Genomic DNA, 26,536 nt, shown 5'->3' on the forward strand with positions numbered 1-26,536 from the left:
AAAAACAAGAAGACAGACAGTCACAACTTGTATATCAGTGACAGAAGATATTTTTTGGCATATGTCCGAAGATTTGATTGTTAAGGATAAAAGTAGATGGATAAAGCAGTATAGCTCCAGATGCATTGCAATAAATATGCCTGGCCTCGCAAGGTTCGATTTCCATTCTGCTGTAAAGGCTCTTGAAGCCTGGAAAGCAATATTGATTTTGGGGGAGCTTTTGAAGAACTAGGAAAGAAAAGACAACTTTGAAAGTGATGTGAGAAAACTATTTCAAAAAGGCTCTTTTCTAAAATTTTTTTGCTGACTAATAAAGCATCAATAACTGATCCTAATTGTCTTATTAGCCCATGTACTTCACCTACATCTTAAAATTATATCTGGATCTATAAAGATTTCTTATTTTAGTAACTTTATTCCCCTTTGCTTTATCTGACCCTTGAAAGAGAAAGGAAATTAGCATTTTATTGGCTTCTTTTCAACTCTTCTCAGATTGTTCCAACCCACTGATTATCAAACTACTTCCAACTCCTGAGATAAGTCTCAGCCCCCCCCCTCCCCGCCTCCCTCATTTCTTCGGTACTCGAGAGTATTCAGCAGTCTGTAGATTGCGGTTTGCTGGCTTATTTCCTCATTATTTTAGGTTTTTTCCCCAAATAATCTGCCACTTCTTGACATATCATTTCCATTTATATGATGAATAAAGAATTTTGGTTCAGGACATCCGACAATGCTTTCATTTACCTTTTCACCTGCCGTTGCACGCTTTTATTTGTAATCAAACTAAATGCTTTTATTTGTAATCAAACCTGCCGCTGTATCTACTTCCCCAGACTTGGATGAAAAAATCTCCACATCTTCTACTAAAATCTACAAAGTGCTGAGAGAAAAGAGGATTAGTATGTTTTTATGCGGCACAGACGTATTCGATTGTTGCGGAGCTTGGGCGGAGCTGTGAAAGAGCCACGCAAAGGAAAAGTAATCAGAATGAATGAATGTAGGCAGGGAATTTTGCATTACCATCTAGCAACCTGCCTAACCTAAGTTGTTAAAGCTTAAATCATATTTTTGTATGATACTTTATTTAAAGTTGGATAAAAACTCTAGCTTAATTATAAAAAATTACAATAAGCTAATTAATACCAACTAACATAACAACAAGATGAAGAAATATATATGTATAATAAGGTCGTAAACTAAGATTAGCTATATAATCTATATATCTATGAGATGTATCCTAAGTTAGGTACGTACTGGGTGCATAATTTGCAGGTGCATGGAATCGCAATTTGTTTTATTTGCCTGGGTACAAGTACAGTAGTCTAAAAATTACTTTTGAGAAATTTTGAAGCTGTTTTTGCATCTCATTTTATTCAGCACGTCAAATAACGCGAGAAAAAATGTTTCACTTTTATAGCTTGCAAAGTTAAAACGTTGTAGTGCTATACCTAAAAGAGGACTGGGTACCAGTACCCCAGTCTAAAAATAGTATTTGAGGCATTTCTGAAGCATGATGTGTATTTCATCTTACTCAGCATATCGGGCTACATAGCTGTACTAAATTTCATGATATTATTATAACATGCACAATTTTACTGCTCTGCGTCTGTAATATAGTGGAATTTCAGACAGAGAGCAAGTTGTTTGACAAAACGAAAAGTTTCAACAGCCATAACTTTTTGCTTATAGGTCAAATCACATTGTCCTTTTTATACCTCAGTTTTGCAAGTTCTTTCTGATGGTGACATCAGATTTGAAAAATTTGAAATTTGACGACTGTACATTTGCCAGAATGTTCCCAAGGCTTAAATGATCATTGGCTTTTACTCTTATGATTTAAACTTTAAAAACTTAGGTTAGACAGGTTGCTAGATGGTTATGCGAAAATTCTCTGTCTAATTAAATAGGCCCAACAGAAAATTAAAGTTTGTTAATACAATAATATAACAGCCGTCATCTAGCTTTCGCGTATAATTCATCCGAATTGAGTTTTAGCTGGGGCTGAAATTTTGTAGGTGCCTTAATATCTGAACTCTTTTAAAAGATAACAGCAATGCTTTGCGATCGCTTACAAATGAACTCTTGCAAAGGACAAATAGACAGCTAAATTCTTAATGAGTAGTATTTCTCAATAAAGAACGTAAGGTTGCTTTGGGCTCGAACAAAAAAATTTTCTCTTGGGCTCAGTATCATTACTTTTTTGATGATGTTTCAACATTGATTTTTCTACTCCTTACTATAAACTGTTTCTAGAAAAAGTAGGAATTTTTCTAAGAATTTCACAAATCATTCTTTTTCGTCTAGTTTTTCTTCTGCGGCTAGACATTTTCTTTCGATGCTCTATTATTAAGCTTGTTCTCATTTTTTGCATTGAATCCTGTTGATTGACTTGGTACTTCATGTAACTTTGTCCCCTATGCAGCGGTTTGCAGCCAGGGCAAAAGATAAAAATTATTACTTACAAATGCTTTCATGAAGCTTGAAAGAAAAAGAAAAAACTGCCTGACAGTCGTAGGGGAACTGGAAAGCTTAAGCAACAAACGTCTGTATTCAAGAATATAGTAAAAGGATCGGTCCACAACTGATCATTGTAAATGAATAGCCATATGCCAGCTTTAATTGGTGTCTTTCAGTTTTCATTCTTTTGCAGCTGCTTGTAGAAATGGCCGCCATTGAAAATAGGCTTGATTTATGACAAAATGTCTGCAGACGGTAGCCATTTCAATTTTGCTTTTCTCAGGAAGTTGGCAGATTTCCTATGACAGACGGGTGAAAACAGATACCAAATATTGGTGATAATATAACAGATTTTCTATTGCTGGGTACTGAACGTATACATCCAACAGCAGCAGATCGAGAACTGGCAAGGAACATCGCAAATGACATGATCGTTGGAAGAGTAGCTTGGCCTTTGCTAGTATGGTTCACCTTTATATAAAACGGTCGAATCCCGTTAAGTCGTACACTCGAAAACTGGAACTTTTAATCAGAAAGAAAAGCCGTCAAAGAGGGTAAAAATATATAAGTTTATTCTTACGTAATTATTGATAAATTTCTAACACCATAATAATTCAAATTATTTGTAAAACTACATTTACTGCTTTAAAAGTTTTGCTGCTTGCATTCAGAATAAAGATTACAGAGCACGGGAATTTGTCCTGTGTCAGCATCACAACGATAGTCCTAAATATTGGTATGGTTGACATCAATATGACTGTATTGGAACATGGCATAAAACTTATTCCCATCAACCAGCCTCTTGTTGAAGGCATCGATTGCTTTACAGGGTCTTTTCCCATACACTAATCGGCCGTCATCCTTCTCCAATCTCAAAAAGTCGAAATGTGCGTGCATGGCCCTGCCCCCATTTTTAAGATACAGATCGAGCAACATCGGCCAAGCGGCGTTAGTGGAGATATGCACCGTAAAACAATGGCAATCTGCAGCAATATAAGTGTCTTTAGTTCATTTGCATATTCACATATGTGAATATATATATATATATAAAGTGCCTATTTGTAGTTCATGGAGGTGTCCTTTTTGCCAACAGGTGTCACCCACTGTATGATTCAATAATAAGAAAAGTAGGTATAACGAGGGGCGTATTTGCCGGGGGCTTTGTGGGGTTTGACACCTATATTTTCTGTGTTCTTCGGTAAATTTTGCCTTGATTCGGTAAAAATGTTTGGTAGTCATCAGGGCCGTTTATATGCCATGTCATATGGGGGGGTTGGGTAAGGGGAAAGGGGATGAGGGGGTGTTCTTCAGAGCGAAAAAATATAAAGTGTGCAGTGGGTCATGCCACCACTAAGCAATCTATGGTAGGTAGTATGGAGACAGTTAAGGGGCAAGCGAATTAAAAAAATGCAGAGACTTTTGCATTTACTAAAATCTCTCAGCTCTGTAGAAGGTACTTACAGGTAGACCTCAAAACTTTCAAAAATTGGAAGACACATGTACATGACCGAAAATGTTAAATAACTTAGACTGCTAAACACATAGTCTCTTAGGAGCTTTTCAATTTTGAATCTTTAGCCCCTTCCCACTTTTCTCGACGCTCTTTGGTGCCTGCTAACCGGGTAGTCAAAAAAAGGAAAGTAACGTTGCTATTTGCACATTTTATCGATAAATATCAAAACTTTAAAATTATTCAAATTATTTGCAAAACTACAATTGCTAGGATAAAAGTGGGCCCAGAGGTGAATACAACGTAAACCTTGCTTGCACCTGACGTAAAAGTTGCATTCAAAATATTGATTAAAAAGCAAGCAAATCTATGTTATGTCATAGGTCAAGCAAAAAGCAGATGTAAAAAACATTTTGAAGGAACTCTTTCGCAAAATGTTGTCTATTAACAATCTTTGCTTTACGATAGGCTATTGATCTGAGATTGTGATAACGAAAAAATAAGATGAAAAGTGTTGCTACGATTAAATCGAAAAACATAATTCTAAATCAATTTCAATCAAATTCAACATTTTCAGCATCATAATGACCAGGAGCGAAGCCAAAATTTTTTTCGGATGGGTATTGAAATTATTTTGACGACAAAAGGGGCATGTCTATCTCTTTAAGGGTATGAAGTCACAAGATAAATAATTTTATATTCTGCTGTAATGTGTTGTTTTATTTAAGTATTCGAAAACTTCAATTTAAAGTATTTTAGTGCCTTTCTTTGAAGATTCAGCAACTACAGAAAGGTTTACAAGTAAAATTAGTTGCAAAAAGGTAACATTCAACTACGGCGTGAGAAAAAACTTCTTATTTTTCCCAACAAAAACGCTTTATGAGTTGACGGGCAAAGTATTGGGGAGGGCACAGCACCCCCTGTAACCCCCTCCCCCGTTTGGTGACGCCCCTGATAATGACAGTGACACTGGTATGACCGTTTTGGGACATGGCATGAAATTAAATGTATGATACAAGAGGGCTGTTGTATCGAAGGTGGGACGGTGAAAAAGAAAGCGGCCTAGATTGTCTAACCTTGTCTTTATCTCTCTTGTTCGTAAACCTCCTGATCCAGCTACAGATGTCTCTGGAGCAAGCTGCTATAACTTTGAATATTTTGTTGCTATGGCAGTTACAGGGCCACTTCGTTTCGCTCTTGCTTCGAAAAGTTCATCTCTACGCTTGTTTCGTAACTCGCATTTTGTCTCTCTTGAACTCCTCTATCCTTAAAACCATGCTTTAGAGGCAATCGTCCCTTGCGATAAAGAATTACAATCGCGACGACAAGCGAAACAAAAACAATTACCAAGACAATTGGCAGAACGATGGCCAGTATATTTGTATCACTTTTCTTTCCACCAGATGTACTTTTGCTAAATATCTTTCTTCCAAGGGGACATTCATCACTGTAACTGCAGAACTGCTCACCCTGGGGCATTGCTCCACCATTTGAATTAAAAGAGCACCATTGACAACCAATTGCAGTACATTGGGTCCTAAAATTTTGAAACATGGCAACTGAAGAAAGTCAAAATTGTTCTACTCAATTCAATCCCAATCAAATTTTATTTGTATCCTACCGTTGTAAAAATTGAAGCATAATGCAAGCAAGGTATGGACATATCCAGCTTGGGTCGTTACCAAAAACGGTAAAATCAAAACATAACTTACATAAATGTGGAGGAGGGGGGTCAGGGGGCAAGATATTCAACTGTCCAGCCAAGAAGTGCCCTTGAAGCATTTAGGTGCTATACGAAATAAGCAAAGAGAGCGGGGAGGGGGGGGGGGGGTTGACATTTTGGGGTTATGGTCTAAATTTTTTCCTGGCAATCTGCTTTTAGTTTTAGAAACACCAAAACTACAAACTCGCAACCAGGCCCACCGACAAGTGGGGGGGGGGCAAATTGCCTCGAGGTTTTTCTACACGTGTTTTTATCCTTATAGAGTTTTTGTTGAATGCCACGAATGCTTTGTATCAGTGGGGGAGGGGGGGGTAGGTGTCTACCAGGTTTGTAACCTCAAATCTAATAGTGAGTCCATATAGTAAGATTCAAGATTAAATTTAGGTTTTTGCTGTGTTGTTACTCAAGCATAGATTTATAAAGCTTTACAAAGTTATTTTTTATAAAACATTGCCCATCAACGGTTTCTGGGTTGTTATAATGAATAAGCTCACAACAAAGGGTAGTGAAGAAAAGGTTTAAGCACACCAATTTTGAACGCCATGATTTTCCGTGTCCCCTTAATGTAAATTCAATGATAAAATGCTCTAGGCTTTGTACTTAAAGTCATTAATAGCACTGCAAGTCTAGTTTCTATGTAGGGTTTGAAATGGGTTCAATGACCAAATAGTTCACTACAAACCTTGTCTTTACTGATTTGCATTTTGGATCATTGCATCTTGAATACGTCATAGCTTCCTTGCGTTCTTTCTCTTCCTCTTCTTTTGTTTTTATTGGTAGCAGCAAGTTAAATGGGGGAGGCGGACAGACAAGCGTTGTTGATCTAAGGCAGAATAAATGATTAGTATAGTAGACCAGATAAAATGAAATGAACAATTGAAACCTAGCTGTTTCAGTCAATTGATCCCGCCCTGCCTTTCGTGAACCCAAGACATGTGACACCTGATACCCACTGTTTGTAAGAGTAAACTTGATTAGAATAGATTTGACAAGAATAAAGAAGCTCATAACTGCTAAAGTTTAGAAAATAATTAAGTAATAGCCAAGAACAAATCATATCTTCTTTGTCTATCAAAGTTTTTGAGCAAACAAGGCAACCGTAACTTTCACACTGAGATACACTAATGATTGATTTTTAGCTCAAAATCAAATATTTTTATGAATATTGAGGCGAAGCAGATTTAAGATATCTTTTAAAAAAGTGGCGCCCCAGCTCAAAGATAGGCTGAATCCAAGCGTCAGAGCAAATCTTTTATAGGTTAAATAGAATAAGAATGTAGATATAAGATAATAAAACGTTGTATTTTTGAGTTTATTATCCGTTTAGGAAGACGGGCGTAGTGGATGCAAAACGTTTAGGAGGTGTAGTATCGAACCTGTGCGAATACTGTTACTGTATTGAGATAGAACTTCCCAAATGGAGCTTGGAGCTTGTCATGCGATTAATGTTGCAGGATTAGGAGGACTGCAGGCCTCCTTGCACCCATATCTCCTACGTGGGAATATATCGATGAGTTTGTTTTACCGCCATATTGTTGATACTTGTTGTTGATTGTTAAGTTTACTTGCAATTCAAAATTTCTACAATTTACAAAAAATTGTGGATTTTTAAGTGTTCTGCTGCTTGCATTCCTTCTCCTTGTGAGCATCAGGAAAAAGGAGTTTAAGATTGAAAGCTGATTACCATCAGCAAATTTCACTTACACCTGCTGCAGGTATTCGTCACAAGTAAGAAAATGCTTGCAAGGGCAGTGGCATGGAAAATTAGCCAAAGGTATGGAGCACTTTCCGTTCTAGAATAGACAAAATTTCATATTTTAGAAAATAATATGTTGTTTTTGGGCATTTGAATGAATATAATGATTGGTAATGGCTCTTTCGATCTTGCAAGGCAATCCTCACAACTGAAAAATGGCATCTTGAAGGATTTTCTCGCAAAGTGAAGATTGATGTGAAAGCAAAATATACAATCTTAAAATCAAAAACTGCAAAAAGATACTGCGAAAACAATCTTTAAAGATAGTGTCAAGGTGCAAGATGCACATGCCTTCAACTTTATTGCAAACAAAGGAATTTGTATTCGACCCCCCCCCCCCATTAGAAAAATCAGAAAAAACATGACAAATTTAAGAATTAAAGATGGCTGAGACCCTTTTTTATACCAAAATGTGAGCAATAACTGCTTAATTTTATGTTTTCAAAAGCCACCTTTGCTGTGTTAAAAACAATAAAGTCCCATTGAAAATACCTATTTTTTTCCAAAACTCTGACAAGCTACTCACCTTCGGACAGGTACACGAAGCAGTGTTAAGGCAGCGTTTGCGAACAATTAACAGGTAGGAATTAGTTTTAGGTAATGGCACCAAAGAATACTCTGGACATTGTTGGAGAGCATTTGGCTCCTTGGCTACGGTTCTATTAGCATCCAACTACAATGTAAAAAAACAAATTGTCAGAAATACGTACAAAATTAAGACTAAATACAGCTTTACTGTTATCCATTCCATCACGATGGAGAACAGCTTGAGCACAAAAATTTATCATTTGAACTTTATCTAAAAAGAAAACAATGACGCAAAAAGCGCTTTCAAAGTAGCTTACTCTGATCACATGGGCTAAGTTCATAGATGGCATTATTTCTTTAGGCAAAAATTATCTAAAAAGAATAAACAGGCACCGCAGGAGGGGGGAGGGACAATTTATTTGCAAAAAAAGCCAAATATTAAGTAATAAGCTACCAGTAAAACCTCTTTTATACGGTTTTAGCCCCCCCCCCCAATTTTTTTAGACCCCCCCCCAATTTTCTCAACGTTCCTCGGTGCCTGATAAACCAGGCTCGTTATTACACTTCTCAATATTTTCAGAGTGTTATATGGGACAATTTTTGCCTTGTGCTTTATAAATATATATACTAGAAAAATTCTTCCTGATATTTGATGGTTATGGAATACAAACAAACACTTTCCTATAGAAATATATAATGATTCCTTGTCTTTCATTATCCAAGAAAATATAAAATGATTAAGCAATAACAAATAAACCGAAAAATCTGAATACAAGCATAAAGACGCCCTAAATAAGCAGAATATTAAGAAAACACCGGAACCCCTGTTCATCGTGAGTTTCCATAGGAACAGAGATCTTAGCATACTGCTGTGACATTTATACATATGCTGTAAAGACTCCAGTTTTATGCTTACTTATATTGAATTCATACATGTCTTATTAAAAAACTGTCACATTTAAAATTGTGCAAGTTCCGAATTCTTCTATATTAAATACTTTCTATATGTGTGCGAGAGAACAAAACGGGATCCAGTTCTTTCCAGTTTCAAAAAATTCCCAAGTTTGGCAGTTTTCCACCAAACATTTTGTGTGATTATATTCCATCTATAAGCTTCACTGAGAAGCAGCCCCCAGCCCCATTCAACCCCCCCAAGAGGAAGGAAATTTTAAATTTACCATGTAAAAATATTGAATGTGTGGCTCAGCTATGTCTGATGTTTTGTTGGTTTTGTAAATACCAATGCAGGATTCCATATGAAGGTGCTTGTCTTTTATCAGATCTGAAGCAACACCAGGAGCCTTGAACCCAAATGAAAGCTTTGTTAGCAAATTTCATTTGATTTCAATTTGACAAGGAATATCATTCAAAAATATTTGGAAACATACTTTCAAATTGAAATATGCAATGGTATTTGAAATCAGAAAGTAGACCTACGCATTGTATAGGCTAGATATAAAAATTGAATTAAAAATCGATGTCAAGCTACAATAAAGTAACTTGAAAATTAAAGTAAAAGACTTAAAATTCAGATAAAAAGCTAATATGATGGCTGGAAAAAGTAAAATTAAGAACTTTCAAAGCATAGTCGAAATGACCTCAAACGTTACAGAAATTGGTAGCTGTCGAAGAAATGAAAACATTTTACCCTAAAGGTTGGGAATAAACAGGGTCCCCATCATTTGAAACCCCCATGTTTAATAGACTTCTTCTAGAACAATCTTCTAGAAACTTGATATCCGTAATGTTCTTGCAATCTTTTCTATACATACTAATTTCATAAGTGGTCAACTCCTACCCCCATATTTCAGGATCACCGGCCTCAGGGTTTAGGGATTATGTAACCACCCCAAATGCAATCAGATATTAGGCGCTATTTTCTTTGGCTGCATGCCTAGCGACTGGAAGACCAACCGTAGTTTGCATCCCCATAAAAAGATCTCCTCTTGACTTACCAGTGCTGTTATGTGTTGGCCTTCGATCTTGGACTTTGTGTAAGAAGTTTCAAAATCAGGATGAAACACTACCAGTCCACTCTTATCAACTAACAGGCAAACATGGCTAAAAGAAATAAAAGCTATAACAGGCAAAATTGATAATAGGAAATGTACTTAGAATGTGAACAGGAATACAGGTAAGCAAATACCAAACTTCCAGTAAAAAAATATTTTACGATGTCAGGCCGTTACTGTATACACAAGGTAAACCTTTTTCCTTGAAATACCACCCCTCCAGCGCCCATTCTTAACAGTCCTCTACAAATTTATGTTCACCCAGGCCCGTCCCTAGCTACTGTGCTCAAGAGGGGTTTCCAAGTTCAATTGGTCGAAAAATATGGGGGGCCATCCTTTTTTTGCCGACAAAGAACCCTTAGATGCCAAGAAACTCCACGTTTTTGCAATGGCCCTTTCTGCTTTCAAACTTTGACGGATTTTCGGTAAAATCATTGTTTTGTCTGAAAATTCTCAAACTTGAGCTGTGGTTGATTCTCAACTTTCAGCAACACTTACCATGACTACCGTAATTTCGAGGGGATATTCACTTTTGTAAAGAAAATACTAGTTTTCCACAAATCAAAATGATTTCTAAGGATTTACCAATTCTTACCATAGAGTGATTCGCTAAATGAATTTTGTTAGTTAAAATCCGAATCTTCAATGGTCAATTTGGTTATAGAAATTGGTCAATATTGGACATAAATTACATCTTTATTTGATATTGAAGAGCGAGACATGGTCAATCCTGTGACAATCACCAGATTTTTGAACATTTTGCCCAGATTTGAAAAAAATTAATGCAGTTATGTTGAAGTCGATCAAAACGATCGCTTTCCCCCAGTGGGTATTCAATTAAGAATTGGATTTTTTTATTAAATTTTGCTTTAAAAAATGCTATTTTGGGCGAATTTGAAGCATTAGATAACAAAACATTTGTCCTAATATACGGATGTCAGAAATGTTCATTGTAAGCATGAAGAAGCAGAGACAAAAATAAAAGTGCATTTTAAATACTTTTCCAGCTAAGGCGAAAGTTACGAGTTTTTCTGCCTTGCACTTACATGAAATACTTCTATTTTAAATACTTTTTCGGAAAATATTTCTTTCTGGCCCTTCTAGAATTCATTCGCCACGACGCCCCTGTCTTTCCCTAACATTGTCTTGCTAAGCTTAGGCAAGATACCCAACAAATTCTGTCGAGAACTGGGAGGAAGGGGACCAACCCCCTTCTAAAAGCAAGTATGATTTAAATACGTACGAAGATGCTCTGTTTCGACATTCGTTAACATTGTTCAAAACCAAATTCTTTAGATTGTTCATTGAATAATCAAGAGCCATGATAGCTAGGGTCTCACGTGAATTACCAGTGTCCCTGTAAGCAAAATGCAGTTGAGGTTTATGATATAAAATACGAAAAAAAGATCTAATGTAAGTAAGCTGCAGGTCAAAAAAGGAAGAAAATTTTGCAAACATAGGCCAACATCAAGTTAGGATATTCGAATTTTTTTAGGGCGATATTCACAAACTGATAGACAAAAAGGTGTAAGACTATAGCAGGGACAGACTTTTTCTTAAACTTTGGGGGGGGGGGCAGGAAAGATAGTGCTGCTCCCAATGTTTCTAAAGGGCACTCCTAAGAAAAGGGGCATCCAGGAGCACATGCCCGATGCACTATAGCAAAATTAACTTGGTACATGTCACATAGGAACCCCCTAACTTGAAAGTGCTGAAAATTAAATTGCGTTTGATGATTGTAATAAGAATGGAAGAATTGAGAAGCTAGTGAAGAGCAGAATGAGAAGGCATAGAACATGCTAGAAACTTACCTAGGCAGAGTGAAGAGGTTGGTTATTAAAAGTATCTTTGACGAGAAACTGGAAATCATTGTCATAGAAAATTTAAAACGCAATACCTCTGTATTAAGTGACTGAACGTAACAATCATTGACTGAACTGAATCATCAAAATAAGGCGTAGAAATGACGGTAGTGTCTGGGTTGATCAAGGACCTCTGGTACCTGAAAAATATGATGCAAAAATTGGTCCAAAATGGGACTTCATCTTTATATGTAGGAGAGGACAATACCTTGGTATCAAGACATTTGAAATTTTCATTTTTGTTCAAGTAGCAAACAACCCCGAGCTCTGTTGAAAAAGAAAACCCGGTGCATGCACCCAGCAGAGAGATCCAGATCTCGGAAAAAGCATGAATACTGAATTAAGTATGGATCTTGCCAAAGAATAATTGGAACGCTTTCCTTTGATGCCATATAAACATACAAAGCAAGTCTAAAACTATCATACCAATATATCACTGTTGCTTCCAAAGATTTTTCCCCTCCCACCCAGTTCAAACAGCTTTCAGTGAAAATATTTTAACGCCTCGGCATCAAAATAGCGAAATTGAACAACACTGTAATGGGGGCAATGGGGAATGAGGATTTCAAAAGAAGCTTTGGCTTTGCAGAAGTGTTCAGATAATATTGGCAAAGATTGTAGCAAGCGGTTAGCTTTGCACTGGGAAAACATGCAGATATGGAACAGAACTTGTAAGATTATCCGGTTTATGTAACAACGAAAGAACACCCAAACTCGAACTTCAATACTCCATTTTGTATTCTCACGCATAACATAACATAACAAACCGGGCGCATGCCTAACATAACATAAATACGAGGCTAATAACGTCACAGAACTTATTGTCATAAAGGAAGATGAGTTCAATGATGCATGTATCGAGCATAAGACAAGATAAAATTTTCAAAATTACCATGGTCTACTCCGAGGATCATACAGAGGATGCAACTCGGTTCCCGGATATGATTTAAAGACACCGTTTTCCGTTGCAATATACCTGAAAAAAAAACCCTTATACAAATTTTTCCGCAGTGAATAAAGAGGGAATCATATTGATAATTCAACAAATATAAGAGCGCTCAATCGTGTCATATTATACTATAAAATTATTTGGTAAGTGAAAGATAAGCTTTAAAAGCTTAACCTGCTGTTGTTTAGAATCTATGGAAAGAAACAAGCATAAAAAGTTGATGATTTATGAAAGGAAAGAGGGAAAATAAATGTCCTTTAACACAAGCGAATAGGAATACTGATTCCTCTAACCGACACTAGGATTCTAAAGCAAGAAAAAGGCCTTGCTAACTTACTTACCTCCATACAATGTATTGAGAATGGGATTTCTTCCAGAATTCATCAAGATCACTTGTTATTTGAACGCTTTTTCGCAATCCACGAGCCACACTGTGGGACTAAATTTAATGATATGATACATGAGTAAAATATGGAATGAAAAGCTGAAAAATACACACAAATTCGCAAATGTGCCATTTGAAGGAAAATTATGGACAGGTATCGAACATCGACTCCAATAAAATGAAGCAATAATGCGCACCATAGATTTTTATAAAACACGCACTTGACTTTGGCGCTTCTAACATTCGAAATTCTCTAATTACGAAAAGCACCTCTAAAAAACACGTCATATGTATTGTTCTCTACGATGGCCTACAAGTGCCACGGAAAAACTCTTTTTCCTAAGGTAAAACTTCCTCTCTTGCGGCAAAACTTTTTTCTCACGGCAAAACTCACTCTCTTACGACAAAAACTCTTCTGCACAAATGAATTTCACAAAGCGAGGGGGGATGGTTTTAGATATAACTTATAGATGACTTTATACGAAAATAAGCATTTACAAACAAAGAAATATTGTTTCTTTAAAGAAATCACGAACTCCTTGTTAGCATTACCATTCTGAAAATGTTAATTGAAAAAGTCTTCTCGTGCGCAAGAAAACATTACCCTCAAGAAAAAGAGATTAACGGTCTAAAAAAAGTTGTGCCGCAAGAAAGAGTCACTTGCGGGCCACCGTTGTTCTTTCATGCAAGCAACGAGAGTTGAGCAAACCTGCAGCAGATTTGGCGGGGTTTTATCATTTGAAGAGAAGTACTTCATGATATCTTGCACGATTTTAGCTGTTTCTTCCACGTAATATTTGGCTGGACTGCCAAAAGCATCAGCCGGCAGTTTCACCACTGATTCTAGAAAAATGAGGAAAACTGTGGATTAACAGACTATGCATTGTCAATATATAAATACCAAATATCTTTTTAACACAGTAGGCCACAGCTGACAGGAGAAGATCAAAAAAAGAAAATTATTTCTACAAGGGTGCTGCCCAGTTGTAAATACTGCACTAGCAACGACCATTCCACTGAGCCAAACGTCCCAATGAAACGATCGGTGACTTTTGAAGTCACTCCTGGATATTTTCACTGTAGCCAAGGCAGTTGTTATTTCTGTTGCAGCTTTGTAAGCCTTCTTCCTATCATGTTATGCTGCTTCAATATGTACACTGACTATGCGTTGCAAAATTATATAAATTGCCTATCACTGTTTTGCTTCTTCACTAAAAAAGTGTATTTACAGAGCCAATTACATCTATTGAATAAAACGCATAAGCTCTATTTTGAGGATGAAATTAGGATACATATCTATCAAAAAGGTATATCAATCTATTGGTTTATGCAATGACTAAGTTATATCCCAATCCATAGAAATTCTATGTTCCGTAGACAATTTTATCTTATTTCTATGTTCCAATCTGGAATAGAAAATTTCAGCTCAATCTTTGTCAATCTTTGTCTTTTGCTCCCAAAGTGGTCCTTTTACGTAATTTTTATATAGAAATAAAACAAAAAAAGTTACCTTCTAAAGTTAAATATTTAGTAAAACGGCAAAATTTATAAGTATCTGGCCTTCCTATTCGATCCAGTCTGTGGTACACCATCGGGCGGGTAAGATTAGTAACGCTTCTGAGCTCATATTGATTGGCATTTGACGTCTCTATGACAACAGCCAATGAAAAGTTAGTTAGAGGTACCTGTAAGTGATAATAGCAAAGGAAACATCATATATAATGTTGAAGGCAATGGTAAATGACGTCTTGGAAAAACGAGGGATTATGTGGAATGTGTTTATAAAGATAAACCAAATACTCACTTGAATCGAAAAATGTTTTAAATCTCAAACGTCAAATTTCAGAACAAAATAGAAATTAGAACAGATTGGATAAATTTAAGTCAATAAACATTCATTTCAGAAAGTCAACAACATTCATCTCAGATTTGAGATTTTCTGCATTTAGTCGATTAGATGTAAATCTTTATACACACTTTGGTATACAGAACAGAGCGGCTTTAAGTTGCCTACCACGCTGCGATCATTATGATATTTTCCTGATTTTACTTTGCGAAGCTGTACTGAAGCGTGCACAGCCCTGCCTGTATATGACAGAAGAGTAAAGTAAAGCAGCAAGTCTAATTACATCTATACAGATGTATAAATGTATATAGTTTAAAAATATTATCTTACCGTCACCCAATAATATGTGTAATTTGTAGTAACAGCTGTTGCTCCTTCTAAGGAACTATCTCCGCGTGAAACAGATCTATTTGCAAGCATTGCCCTGCTATCTGATCCACCACTAAAAACGATAAAAGCAGAATAATTTGGCTTTTGACGCGGTAGTTACCAGCAATGACGCTATCGAAAAATTTGAAAGTTTTTCTACAGATTTAGAACTGTTATATAGAAATAAATTATAGTTATATACTGGGAAACTCTCTCCTTATCTAAGGCCACTTTTTGCAACTACATTAAAAATGTCTTCAATTTAGATGGCCGATGAACTGCTAAAAGCCTTAACGTAAGGGTTGTTATAAGCTAGAAGATTGCACCTCTCTATACAGTGTTCTGTCAATTCAAACAACTTTGATGCTGATTCAGTCTGAAATGCTAAATAACACACCCACCTGACCTCTTTCTGGTATGGGCCTCTAAGAGATAACGGTTGCTACGGCACCAGGAAAATAAATCTCACCTTATCATTGAGGTACGAACACTTGAAAACTCACTTTGCCTTTCAAATAGAGAAATATCTACCGGAACTGTTGGTTCAAACGCTAGAACTGGCTTCGGCAACAGCGGATGCTGGTAGACAAGGCCTAAAGAAAGTTACTACATTATCACAATTATAGGCAATTGCTGGGTTTGGGGAAATACAAATGAGCTAAAATTCCCAGCAACTATAGCAATACATTCTTTACATTAGTTTAAGTGTTGGTGCCGAATACATGATATCTACAAAGCAAGATGGGATAAATAATAATCAGAAGAATGCTGGGAATTTGCCATTCATGAAAACTCAAGTAAGAACGTATTTTGAAGGTCTCATAAAGCTGTATTAATATATATATATATATTATATCAATAAATCTTTCGAAGATAGGTTTTTTAAGTTGGGTAAGGTTAACAAAAATGTGTCTTCCTAACAATCAAGTAGTTTTTGTAAGTCAAAAACAATAAAGATGTGATAGTCGGACAGTGGATCACGCCCAATTCTAAATCATCCCAGCGCAATTCTCAACAGTAAATTCTGCACTGAGTGAGCCAAGTGTTTCTAGAAACCCAAGTCTTTAAGCCTTAAGGGCACTTAAACATACCTTCAAAATAGGAGCTTGAAAACCAAGTAAAAGTTGTCAAGAATTACTTTAAAGATAGATTTCCTAGTCACCTGATCGTCCAATTAGGAATCTGTACGCATTATGGCCCTCTTTGAAGTATTCAACATCGCTCAGAAGCTCGGAGACAACAAGATCTATACTTGCGACACCCTGTAACTCCGTTCCCTTGTAGGTAGGTACTGAAACGGCTATCAAGACACCTAAAGAAAATGACATAAATCTAAAAAAGCACATTGTTTTAGCACAGGAAATGTTCCAAATAACTATACGAAAGGTAACGAGAGTCTCAAAATCAGGTTGCATACTAGCTTTTACCAAAACTGAATCACATTTCACTGACAAAGTTAAACCTTGTTTACAAAGAACGCAAACAATCGTAAACAATCGTGTATTAATCTACATCTATGATTATAGAAAGACAGCCTTAACAGTCCATGCCATGAAGGGTTCAATTCCTTGGACTCTGCATGGCAAAGGAGTATCTATGAGTGAAGAAACATGCATCTTATATACCATATCCAAAACATTTTGCCATGTTGATCAATGAAGTTGGGACTGAGATTCCTCTTATATTACGAATACTGTGAACAGGAGGGGTTCCAAAAAAGAGCCTTGCAGCAATCCATCCAAATGCTGCTAGCCCATTGACTATTACTCATAAATCACTGTCTCTTTGTTAGCCATAGTCATGAACTTACTTAAGGGCAGATCTACTGAAACTATGCGCATCAACTTTTTTACGCGTAGTGAGTGTTTCCGACAATCGAATGCCTTCGCAAGGTCTACGAGAATGCATCTACCAACGCTTTGAAATCAGTCCAAACTCTCAGGAAGGCTGCTAAAAGAATATGCTCTAGCTGGAACTCAATTTCAAATATTCCTCTAAAGGCACTTTCCGGAAACAAAGTGGCTAAAAGACTGTTCAATGGGATCCATAGTTTTGATTTCCAGTGCCTAGCATGTGATCGGCACCCTGTTTCAATGAGTGGCATTAAGTATGATTATTAATGGAGATATACTATTTTGAGTGTTTCTCAATCGTTGTAGAAGAAAAGAATAATCTTACCAGTTCCAAAGAAATCCATGTATGGAAACGAGTACCGGACCTTGACTTTGTCTTCATCTTCGGTCAGAAAATCGTACAAGGTTCCAATGTTATTACGCATTTCCGCTTGGTTTGTCACGTGGACAAATTTTCCTTTCTGCGTAATTTGATAGGGACGTATATGTCAAATCAAATCTTGATAGAGGATGTTTAAAAAAGATAGATTTGCAATATACATCAAATAATTTGCAAAGTAATATTGCAGGGCTAGGGAAATCTAAGAAGCTCCATGCTCCGCTCTAACTGTTTTGTTTTGGAGAGACAGAAACGATGAGAAAGAGATCCATTCCTGGGAAAGTTTTCACTGTAATCCGATGAAATCGCTCATAATCGGAGGCTTTAAAAAAGCTCTCCAAAGTGTATACTTTCAAAAATGATGTGGCTTTTGAAACGCAGTGAATCAATGGGAACGCTCAAAATTGAAGATTCTGAAAACAATGCAACAGATTCTCGATAATCAGTGTGAACTGTCGAAACAACAAGCACGGATATTTTCTTTGAGTAGTGTGAAGAGACAAACAAAGCGGAGTAATGTGGCTGCTAGATACCAAGAAAAAGGTTTTAAAAGAAACACTGTATTTAGGACATATTCTTAGAGTGCCGGGTAGGTATTTAAGAAACAAAGAAGAGAATAAAATTGAAATGTCGTGGCTTTTAAAGAGTTTCTATCATGGTAAGAAATAAGGAATACACTTACTGTAGGTGCTGGCTGTATGTTGGTACATTCAGTCGTTAGATATACCGAGCATCTTTGATCAACAATGTCTTGGTGAAATTTTCTTTTCTTGTCATTTAAGCCAGCTAAATTTTTAAATTGATTCTTGGTTAGTGAAAAAAATTACACGTTAGACGATACCTTTGGAAAGTTTTCAACAAGACGGCAGTTTTCGACGATGAACATTTTTGATAAACAAAGAAATGAAAATCAAGATTGGAAATTATTACAATTGACTTAAAAAATGCATATTACGGACTGAAGAATTTGACATTTGAACAATCACAAGAACAATTGAAGAGCAAAATTAGACAAAAAATACACTGAAAGTAAAAAGGTAGTTAAAAAAGTTGTTTCCGAAATTTGGGGTCAAAAATGGATCCCTTCGACTTCAAAATGATAATTAAAGGATAGTAGAATTGTAGAGAAGGTACAGTGCTGTGGAAAAACTAAGAAGTCATAATAAATAGACCATCTCAGAGTTCACATTATTATTCTAAAAGTATCTTCCTCTATTTTAAAGAAATTTACAACTAAAATAAAGAAAGAACAGCCTCCCTAATGAATTTCTTCAAACCTTAGCAATGTGAACTAGCAATTCAAAAAAAGGATTTTCAGCATGGTGCTGCGAACCCCGAAATGGCCTATACATGAATTGAAATAGGCATTTTAAGGGCGAAAAAAATCTAGAAAACTTACGATGAATAGCGAAAACACTTAGGACAATCTTGAATGAAAATTTTCTGTTTCCTTGTATGATAGTTCGCATTACATCGGCCTCTTGATCGCTATAAATCCCTGATGTGACCAAAAATATTACTTTCTCTGCAAAGTGTAAAGAAATGAAATATAAGCTAAGTCGAATTTGAAATTTGGCGAAGAATAAAAGTGATGACAAAAGTTTAAGAGCCATCTAATGCTCGCCTGACAGATTTTATTATATTGGCAAGTTGTGAAATAGTGTTGTGTTTGTCCTTGTCATTTCATACTATTTCATTTGAGATGATAGATGGTGAGTAATGGTGAGTAAAGGTGGAAAATGTAAAGAAGCTTGGCGGAAAGGTGGAGGGATAAAAAGGTGAATTATAAAGGTCGAGAAAAGGTGGATAAGAAAGTTTTGAGAAAAGATGGGTAAAAGACACTGGGGAGAAAGCTGGGGGAAAGGTGGTTGAAAGACGAGGAATAAGCGGGTTAAAAAAATAGGGGATACGGAAATAAAGGCAGATAAGGTGATGAAGTGCACTTAGGTGGATGAAAATGGAAAAAGGTAGGTGAGAGTGGATAAAGGAGGGCAAAAGTGGACAATATGGGATTAAGGTGACAAATATTTGATAAATGTGGGCAAGGCTAGAGAAATGCAAGTTAAGGTGTATAAAAATATCTGAAATTGAACAAGCTAGATTCGGGTAGATATAAGGGGGAATGGATAAGATGGTTAACATAGACAAAGATGGTAGACAGAACAGAACAGTATCAACCAGGGATTGGTATAACATATTACCTTCGGTTTCACTGCTGTTTGAGAATTGTTTAAATGCCTCTTGAAATGCAGTTGCATAAGTGGCTATATTGTGATCTGCATGAAGATAAGGCAATATATGCGAAAGGTAGTTATGCAAAACTGTAATATTTCATAGAAAGAAGCAGGAATAATTATTGTAACATTATTGTAACTTTTTATCATTATACCATGTGAGAAGTGATCGAAGAAATAATATTTCGTCGATAGATATATTATTCTTGAAAAGAAATTCAATGATAATTTCTGGAAACCAAAAAGAAGAAAATATTATCTTATCAAACACTTGATTGAGTGAGAAAAAATCACGATGTCTTTCTGGTGCCCCTGGGATTTTTTCGGCATACCAGCAGCATGAGTAACGTTTGTGCTCATTGTAGCAATGCTCGGGTAAAAACTTCCTTTAGTCTTTTTAAGTAAGTAGAAATAAGCATGAAACTGTTTACAAGATCATTTGAGGATCATTTGAGGTCTGATGGTTGAAGAGTTATGTATTTGTAGATGTATTTTTTCAGTTAAATACGAACACAACTAGTGGAATGATGCCACCATATCCAATCCAGAATGCAGTGATTCGAGAACCCGATTTTTATTTAAGTGTCAGTTTGAGTCTTAATAAGACTCAAAGAAATAAGGCAAGATCCTAGGCAAGAGCAACAACCATGAAAAGAATTTAAGTGAAGTTGGGAAACAGAACGATTATGCTTCAAGCGACCGATTTAAGAACAGATCTTCCAAAAGAAAGTAAATTAGTTTAACGTGTAATGAAGAATGAAATGTCGTAAATCTGTAACCGCATAAGATAGTGTTGGAAAACTTCACCTGTATTTAGCGTCGATGAATCATCGATCGCTTTCATCGCAAATGTTGTGATTGCCAGCCGATTTGCTGGAGATGCACTAACAAGTTGAGAATTGAAGCAGTGATCAGGGTGCAGAAAAAGCCTTTCCGCAAAAGGCATTACAGCAACCTGAAAACAAGAATCTCTCGACAGCATTTTTTTTATCCTGTTACACAAGACAAATCTGTAATTCAGCAAAAACATCAGATGCACAAACCAATGCACAAAGTCAGATCGAGCCCCCCCCCCCCCCCCATACTCTCATAATTTTCGCCAATAGTTTAAAGAAAAGATAGCAAATTAAAGGGGGCTACATTATGAAATAATGACAGCCTTTTCTTTCAAATAAAGTCAGAAAAACTCTTGAACAGAGGGAGAGGGGTGGGGGTTGCAAAGGAGAAAATTTTCTGAGCAACAGGCCTGACATGGGCGTGGCATTGGCGTAAAATGAACGTCGATTGGCTGTATAAATGGATGGATATATGTAGCTGTTATTTCAAAAGTATGTCCATAGAAATGAAAAAATTCTTTATACGTTTCTCGATAGATTCTCCAAACCTACTGTATATATTCATTTAGAATTTAAGCTATAAGTTCTCTGTACCTTAAATCCTAGAATTAGCCCCCTGGGGGCTTATTTATTTTCGATATTTTTGGATGGGGGCTTATTCGAGGGGGTGCTAAGGACTTCGTTTATTTTAATAGAAATTTCTTTATGAGCATTTAAATAATTACTACCAAAAGTATGAATTTGTTGTGGTAATTCAATAAAACGCCATATAGGCAACCTCAGATGGCAAAAATCATCAAATGGAGGGGTCCAATTCGAGAATTTACGGTAGCAGTAGAGGCTTATCCGAGGGGGGCTTATTGACAATTTGTAGTTCTAGAGTGGGGGCCTATTTGAAAGGGGGAGCTTTTTCGAGGAGTGGGGCCAATTGGAGGATTTACGGTATCTGTCAATTGCTGACAGTTAAATTTTTAGATTTGTCGACTGAGCCCTGATTTCTTGGAATTTGACTAGCTGTTTTGTCCTAGAGAGGAGGGAGGAATTTGCTGCGCTGTTCTCCTATAGTGATGGCCCTTCGCTTACCTTATCTCGTGGATCAAGTGTCTTGAGGAATGTTTCGACAAGCTCTTTGAACAGTGCTTTGTCAATGTTTTTGCTGACATCTATCAGGAGAACCACATCTTTTGTTTTCTGCGTCGCTGCTGAAACATACCAGGGTCTGAAATTTGAAAAAGTGGATAGGCCTTCTTTATAAGAATTGGGGTATTGTCTAACGTACTCTCCTCCATAGGGGCTATTGAGGAGGAAAAAAGAACAGGATAAAAGGAATTACGGAAGAAAACAAAAGGTAGAGAAGCTGCGAAGGAGAAGGAGGAAAAGAATAGCGGCTATTTTTCCTTTCTCATCTCCTCAGCCTTCCCCCTGCTTTTCTCCGCAGCTCCATATTTTCTCAATCCCCAACTCCTTCACATATAGCCTCTGTGGAGGACAGTGTGACTAACATCTTACCCAATAACGAGAAGATAGGTAAATATAAGGAATATCTCTGCAACGTATTCTTTATGACGTAATTTTATCATTTTGAAACTGCCTTTACGTTAGTCATGGGCGTTCCCTATTGGTAAAATTGGCCTTCCCTGTTGGCAGAAGGGCGTTTACTAATAGTAAAAAGGACGTGGTCTAAATCTTTGTTTTATCTCCCTCCTCTAACGGCCTTGTAATTGGCGCTGTCACTGGTTGTAGAAAGTGATCGATTTAACATTATCATCAGCTCAAATCTATTTCCAGCCTCCCAGCAAAGTGATTTTTCTTCTATAAAACTTTGTTCCAAGACTTACACGTTGCAAGAAGACATCTTCAATAAAACATGTTACAATGTATGAAATGTACGTTATATTAGAAGCCAGTAATACCTTGTTCTTGGATCGAAGTTATAGCATGATTCTTGGCTGCCACCATCCATACCTGGAAACTGTAGGTAATAACCATCTTTTTGCCCATAGTATATGTACAATCCTTTGTTTTCGAGGCGTTTGTAGGCCTGAACTGTGAAGTCTTTGGCATTTCTATAATTTAGCCGTCTGAACGCCCTACTTTTCACATCTTTGTTAAAACTGGTAAGCTCACAATTGCCAGTCATATCAACCTTGAAAGAAATAGATTGCAAATGATATCAGGATTTTTGCAGGAGAATGAGTTTCAACAAAATTCGCCAGTCGAAGAGGACGTCATACAACAGGCACCAGCGCCGAGTTGAGTGAAGCATTATGACGTTGAAGCCAAGTCTTGCAGCAAGTTTTGTATATCAAGCGATTCGGATAGAAAACTATGGATGTCCAAAAATTAAAGACAGGGTAATTGTAAGCTGTAATTTCTTTCTATTTTGTAAATTTCGCATAATTGTAAGTTCTGTAAGCTGTAAGTTTCACATATTTTTATTAATCGATTTGATTAGCATCTTTTTAGTTAACTTATTTAGATGTTATTCAATATTTTATCGAGTATGCAATGCATCATTAAAAACGATACAAAAATCAAGAAAAGGGCAATTCATCTCATAAAATGATGCTCATTTCAATTGCCTGACACCAGATTTTGATATTCGGAAATTGATGGAATGAAGGTGCAAATATATAATCTATAGATAAACTTTATACTAGTTTGTAGTCAGAATTCCTCATTTGCAAATTCATTCTCGAGGGGGAGGCATTAGCATCTATTCTAAAAAAGAACCTGGTAAAGAGAACATAGTATCATTTGTTTTCAATAAATTGGATAAGGTTAATTCCATTACATACTTTACAATTTCGGCAAAATTATCAACTTGCACTTTTTTATTCTCTACATTTATTAACATATATATGATGATGCAAAGTTGTCTTCAAACAAGGTAGGAAAAGAACGAACTCATACAAAAATCATACCTGTCTTTCAAATTGGTAGTTAAATTTCAACCCACGTGCATATTTACAACAAAGCACCAAGTCTCGATCATCTCCAATTGGAGCAGTAGTTCTCACATAATCCTCCTCAATCACCTTCTTCCAATCCAGTAAAATTTCTCGAACTTTCGTTAGTTTAGCAGTCAAGGAATCTTTCAACTAAAACGAAGAAATATTTAACAAACACGGTTGAACTGAAAAAGTGACCCCAAAAACTATTAAAGATTAAAGAAAGGATTGACCTACTGACCCAGTTAAATGGATATCATAGAATCCAAGACTGAAAAAACATGTAAGAAAGCACAACAATGAAAAATTCTAAAACAGCAACTTAAGATGAATAAGGCGTTTAGAATGCAGCAAAAATCAGATACAATTACGTTTAGCCCTTTGTTCATTCACACGTCTAAAAAAAAAGCAAATTCTATTAGTTTGTTTTTTAACTCCGTAACATATGAGTACTATTCTCAAGGTGTCATTAAACAAGTGAAAAGCATTTTTCTTCTCCAATGTAACCAAGGGGGCAGGGGGAGTTAAGATTCTTTTAGTGGGGTGGAGAAGACATTAAATTTTGCAGAAAGAGAGTAAAAAATCTGGATAACACTAACAAATACATTCCGTCTCCTGTTTGCTTCAACAGAGATGTAAAAAACAGTGCTCTAATAAAATATAAACAATTCAAATGTATGCAGAAAATATAGAAATATCATCTTACAGCATTTAGTAAAATCCTTCCTTGAAGTTCAGTAACATCATAATCATGTTTGCTGTATATGTCCTGTGAAGAAAATTAGTTTCTATATCAAGAATCAGAAATCGTTATTTTTTCATGCAGATAATGCATCAGAGCGTTAATATGAAAATAAATAAAAAACGAAGCCCTAGGCTATCTACGAGGTACTCAATGGTTTTGCATTAGGCAGGGGAATCCGTGGACTTGCTACAAGTCTCTCTCTCAATTACTAGATAGAGAAAGAGAAAAACTTGTAGAGGGGCTCCGACAAAGGGGGGCTGGGGGGTCAAGGCCCCCAACATTTTTGCAAAGCAATAGGACTTTTCCCAAAATCTTTTGTTATGGGTATAAAAAATCCCTTGACCCCTCACTTTCCAACCAGTTTCGGAGCCCAAGTCCAGGCTAACCTGCAAATCTGAACGCCTCTAATTTTGATAGAAGGAATTGCATATATTTATAAGTAGTTGAGCTCATTAATTATTCATATCTAACTTTCTATAAAGAGTTTTGAGCATGCTTACTTACAAACAACCCTGTAAACAACACAGGCAAAGGGTATTTCAACAGGGAACAAACATTTTTCCCGGGCTGGCAGGGGGTGGGGAAAATTTGCAGGGTCAGATAACTAAACTTGTATGCAAGTCTAGAAAACTTTCTGGATTATCGTGTCATATCAGAGAGCGAACTTAAGACATACAGGGGGCCAACAGTCCCAGCTTGCAGGAGGGGGTGGAGTGGGGAAATGGCTAGTTCATTCGACTTTTCGGAAGAAGACCTCCTGGTCAGATACGTTTTCGCAGCAAATGTTTTCAAGCTACCGAAATTCACGAAGTGCAATGAATAGGCCCAAGTGAATGTTATGCCCCAAATTATTTCATGTAATGAAGTGTTGACCTTACAGTCATCTACCATCACGAATGTATCAAATATAAACTTTAATAAACAAGTACCAAAAGGAATGTAAAAGTGATGGGGAATAGAACCAAATTCTTGGTCAAAAATGATTTAGGCAATGCGATAAATATCAGCGAAAATTGTTGTTCAACTGACCTCAACGTGGAACAATATTCAGTTGTTTAGTGCTGAAACTAGTTCTTGAATCACCTATCAATTATTTCCTGTTGCGGATATCCTACTACAGTTACAGTATCATGGGTCGCTCAACTCGTAAGTTCTTAGAAGAGCAAAAATGAAAAGTGAATTCAACCATTTTGAAGTATCACGTATCAAGGGTTAGTAAACAAGACTATTTAGCCTATGACTTCTACACCTCACGCCTCCACATACCTTCATGAACTGGACACCAAGGTTTTTGATCATCAAATCTTCGATTTTTGCTGTCAGCTGAGAAACATCAACATTCAATGCATTGCCAATCTGTAAACATAAAATGCATGATAGAAGTAAGCACAATAATTTCTTCGTCACGTTCAACATTTTCTTCACGATCAACGTTGTAACGGCCTTGAGGAATACTCCTCTATCCTTAAATATTCTGACGCAATTGAAAAGTCGAACAAAACACTGCAAGTTAAATTTGCATGCACCGATGATGCCAGACAAAACAGAATAGCAATTGAGAACAACAAGCACAATAATCAAGGTCTTTGATTATTGTTGCAATTGTATTGCTGATTATGCTTTTGTGTGCATATCTTTTGTCTTTTGTTAACAAAACATATTAATACCACGTGAACTTTTCTCAATTCCTTGCAAACATAAACATTGTTGATTTTGGGGGCTACATAAATCAGATATGGTTTTAGGGGGCCTATGGGGGCCACGGCCAAAACCATTCGCTTATTGTGTTAAGAAGGAGCCTGCAACTAAAAAAATTTAAAATTGAATAAAACAAGCTTCATAATTTTTGAGTAAAATGCAACGATAGAATTAGAAATTAACAGCAATTTATTGCTTTGAATTTTTAATCAGAAAATGTCACCTAGAATTGAACGTCTTAGTAATTTTTGATGAAAAAACTCAAGACAGACTTTCCACTCTTTGAAGGACTAGTAGGGTGGTTCTTCTGAAAGTTTTTAGCAAAATTTCATGTGAAAATTTTTCATTGAAGGTACACAACATATTTTAACAAAATTTCATGTGAAAACTTTTCATTGAAGGTACACAACCCGTAACGGAAGCTTCTTTCTAGTCATCCTCAGAGTATTATAATTGCTCAAAATATCTAAGAAGTCTAGATGACAACAATTTTAGAAAAGATA

The 26,536-nt window shown here is 36.3% G+C and overlaps 1 protein-coding gene across 2 annotated transcripts; it reads right to left on the bottom strand.

Annotated features, from left to right (window-relative positions):
* Positions 1 to 2,458: 2,458 nt before the first annotated feature.
* LOC135681241 (VWFA and cache domain-containing protein 1) lies at positions 2,459 to 25,829 on the bottom strand. 2 transcript variants are annotated; one of them, XR_010515591.2, is made up of 26 exons: positions 25,602 to 25,829; positions 24,297 to 24,359; positions 23,564 to 23,740; positions 22,553 to 22,785; positions 21,723 to 21,858; positions 20,611 to 20,758; positions 19,771 to 19,845; positions 18,969 to 19,094; positions 18,252 to 18,355; positions 17,516 to 17,651; positions 16,500 to 16,649; positions 15,807 to 15,930; positions 15,299 to 15,410; positions 14,633 to 14,807; positions 13,832 to 13,965; positions 13,079 to 13,176; positions 12,681 to 12,764; positions 11,824 to 11,928; positions 11,170 to 11,283; positions 9,870 to 9,975; positions 9,093 to 9,215; positions 7,913 to 8,059; positions 7,335 to 7,423; positions 6,313 to 6,453; positions 4,984 to 5,444; positions 2,459 to 3,440 (listed from the first exon to the last, which is right to left on the bottom strand). XR_010515591.2 is itself a non-coding variant. In XM_065195589.2 (25 exons), exons 1-25 carry the CDS (start codon positions 25,749 to 25,751, stop codon positions 5,081 to 5,083), a joined length of 3,414 nt encoding a protein of 1,137 aa, XP_065051661.2. In that variant the 5' UTR covers positions 25,752 to 25,829; the 3' UTR covers positions 3,478 to 5,080. The 2 variants fall into 2 exon arrangements, 1 of the variants encoding a protein (XP_065051661.2); XM_065195589.2 differs by lacking the exon at positions 2,459 to 3,440 and having other exon boundaries at positions 3,478 to 5,444.
* Between the last annotated feature and the right edge of the window lie 707 nt (positions 25,830 to 26,536).

The sequence above is a fragment of the Rhopilema esculentum genome, chromosome 12 (genome assembly GCF_057945365.1).
Source record: "Rhopilema esculentum isolate cy_ngs chromosome 12, ASM5794536v1, whole genome shotgun sequence".
In the NCBI taxonomy this organism is placed as follows: domain Eukaryota; kingdom Metazoa; phylum Cnidaria; class Scyphozoa; order Rhizostomeae; family Rhizostomatidae; genus Rhopilema; species Rhopilema esculentum.

Bases quoted from the DNA above. Each gene is read 5' to 3' on its own strand.
- LOC135681241 (XM_065195589.2), bottom strand. From the start codon at position 25,751: ATGTTGAACGTGACGAAGAAATTATTGTGCTTACTTCTATCATGCATT. The intron at 20,759-21,722 runs GTAAGCGAAGGG...TCTTGTTTTCAG, and splicing joins CACTTGATCCACGAGATAAG to GTTGCTGTAATGCCTTTTGC. The intron at 9,216-9,869 runs GTAAGTCAAGAG...TTTGGGTTCAAG, and splicing joins GCCAACACATAACAGCACTG to GCTCCTGGTGTTGCTTCAGA.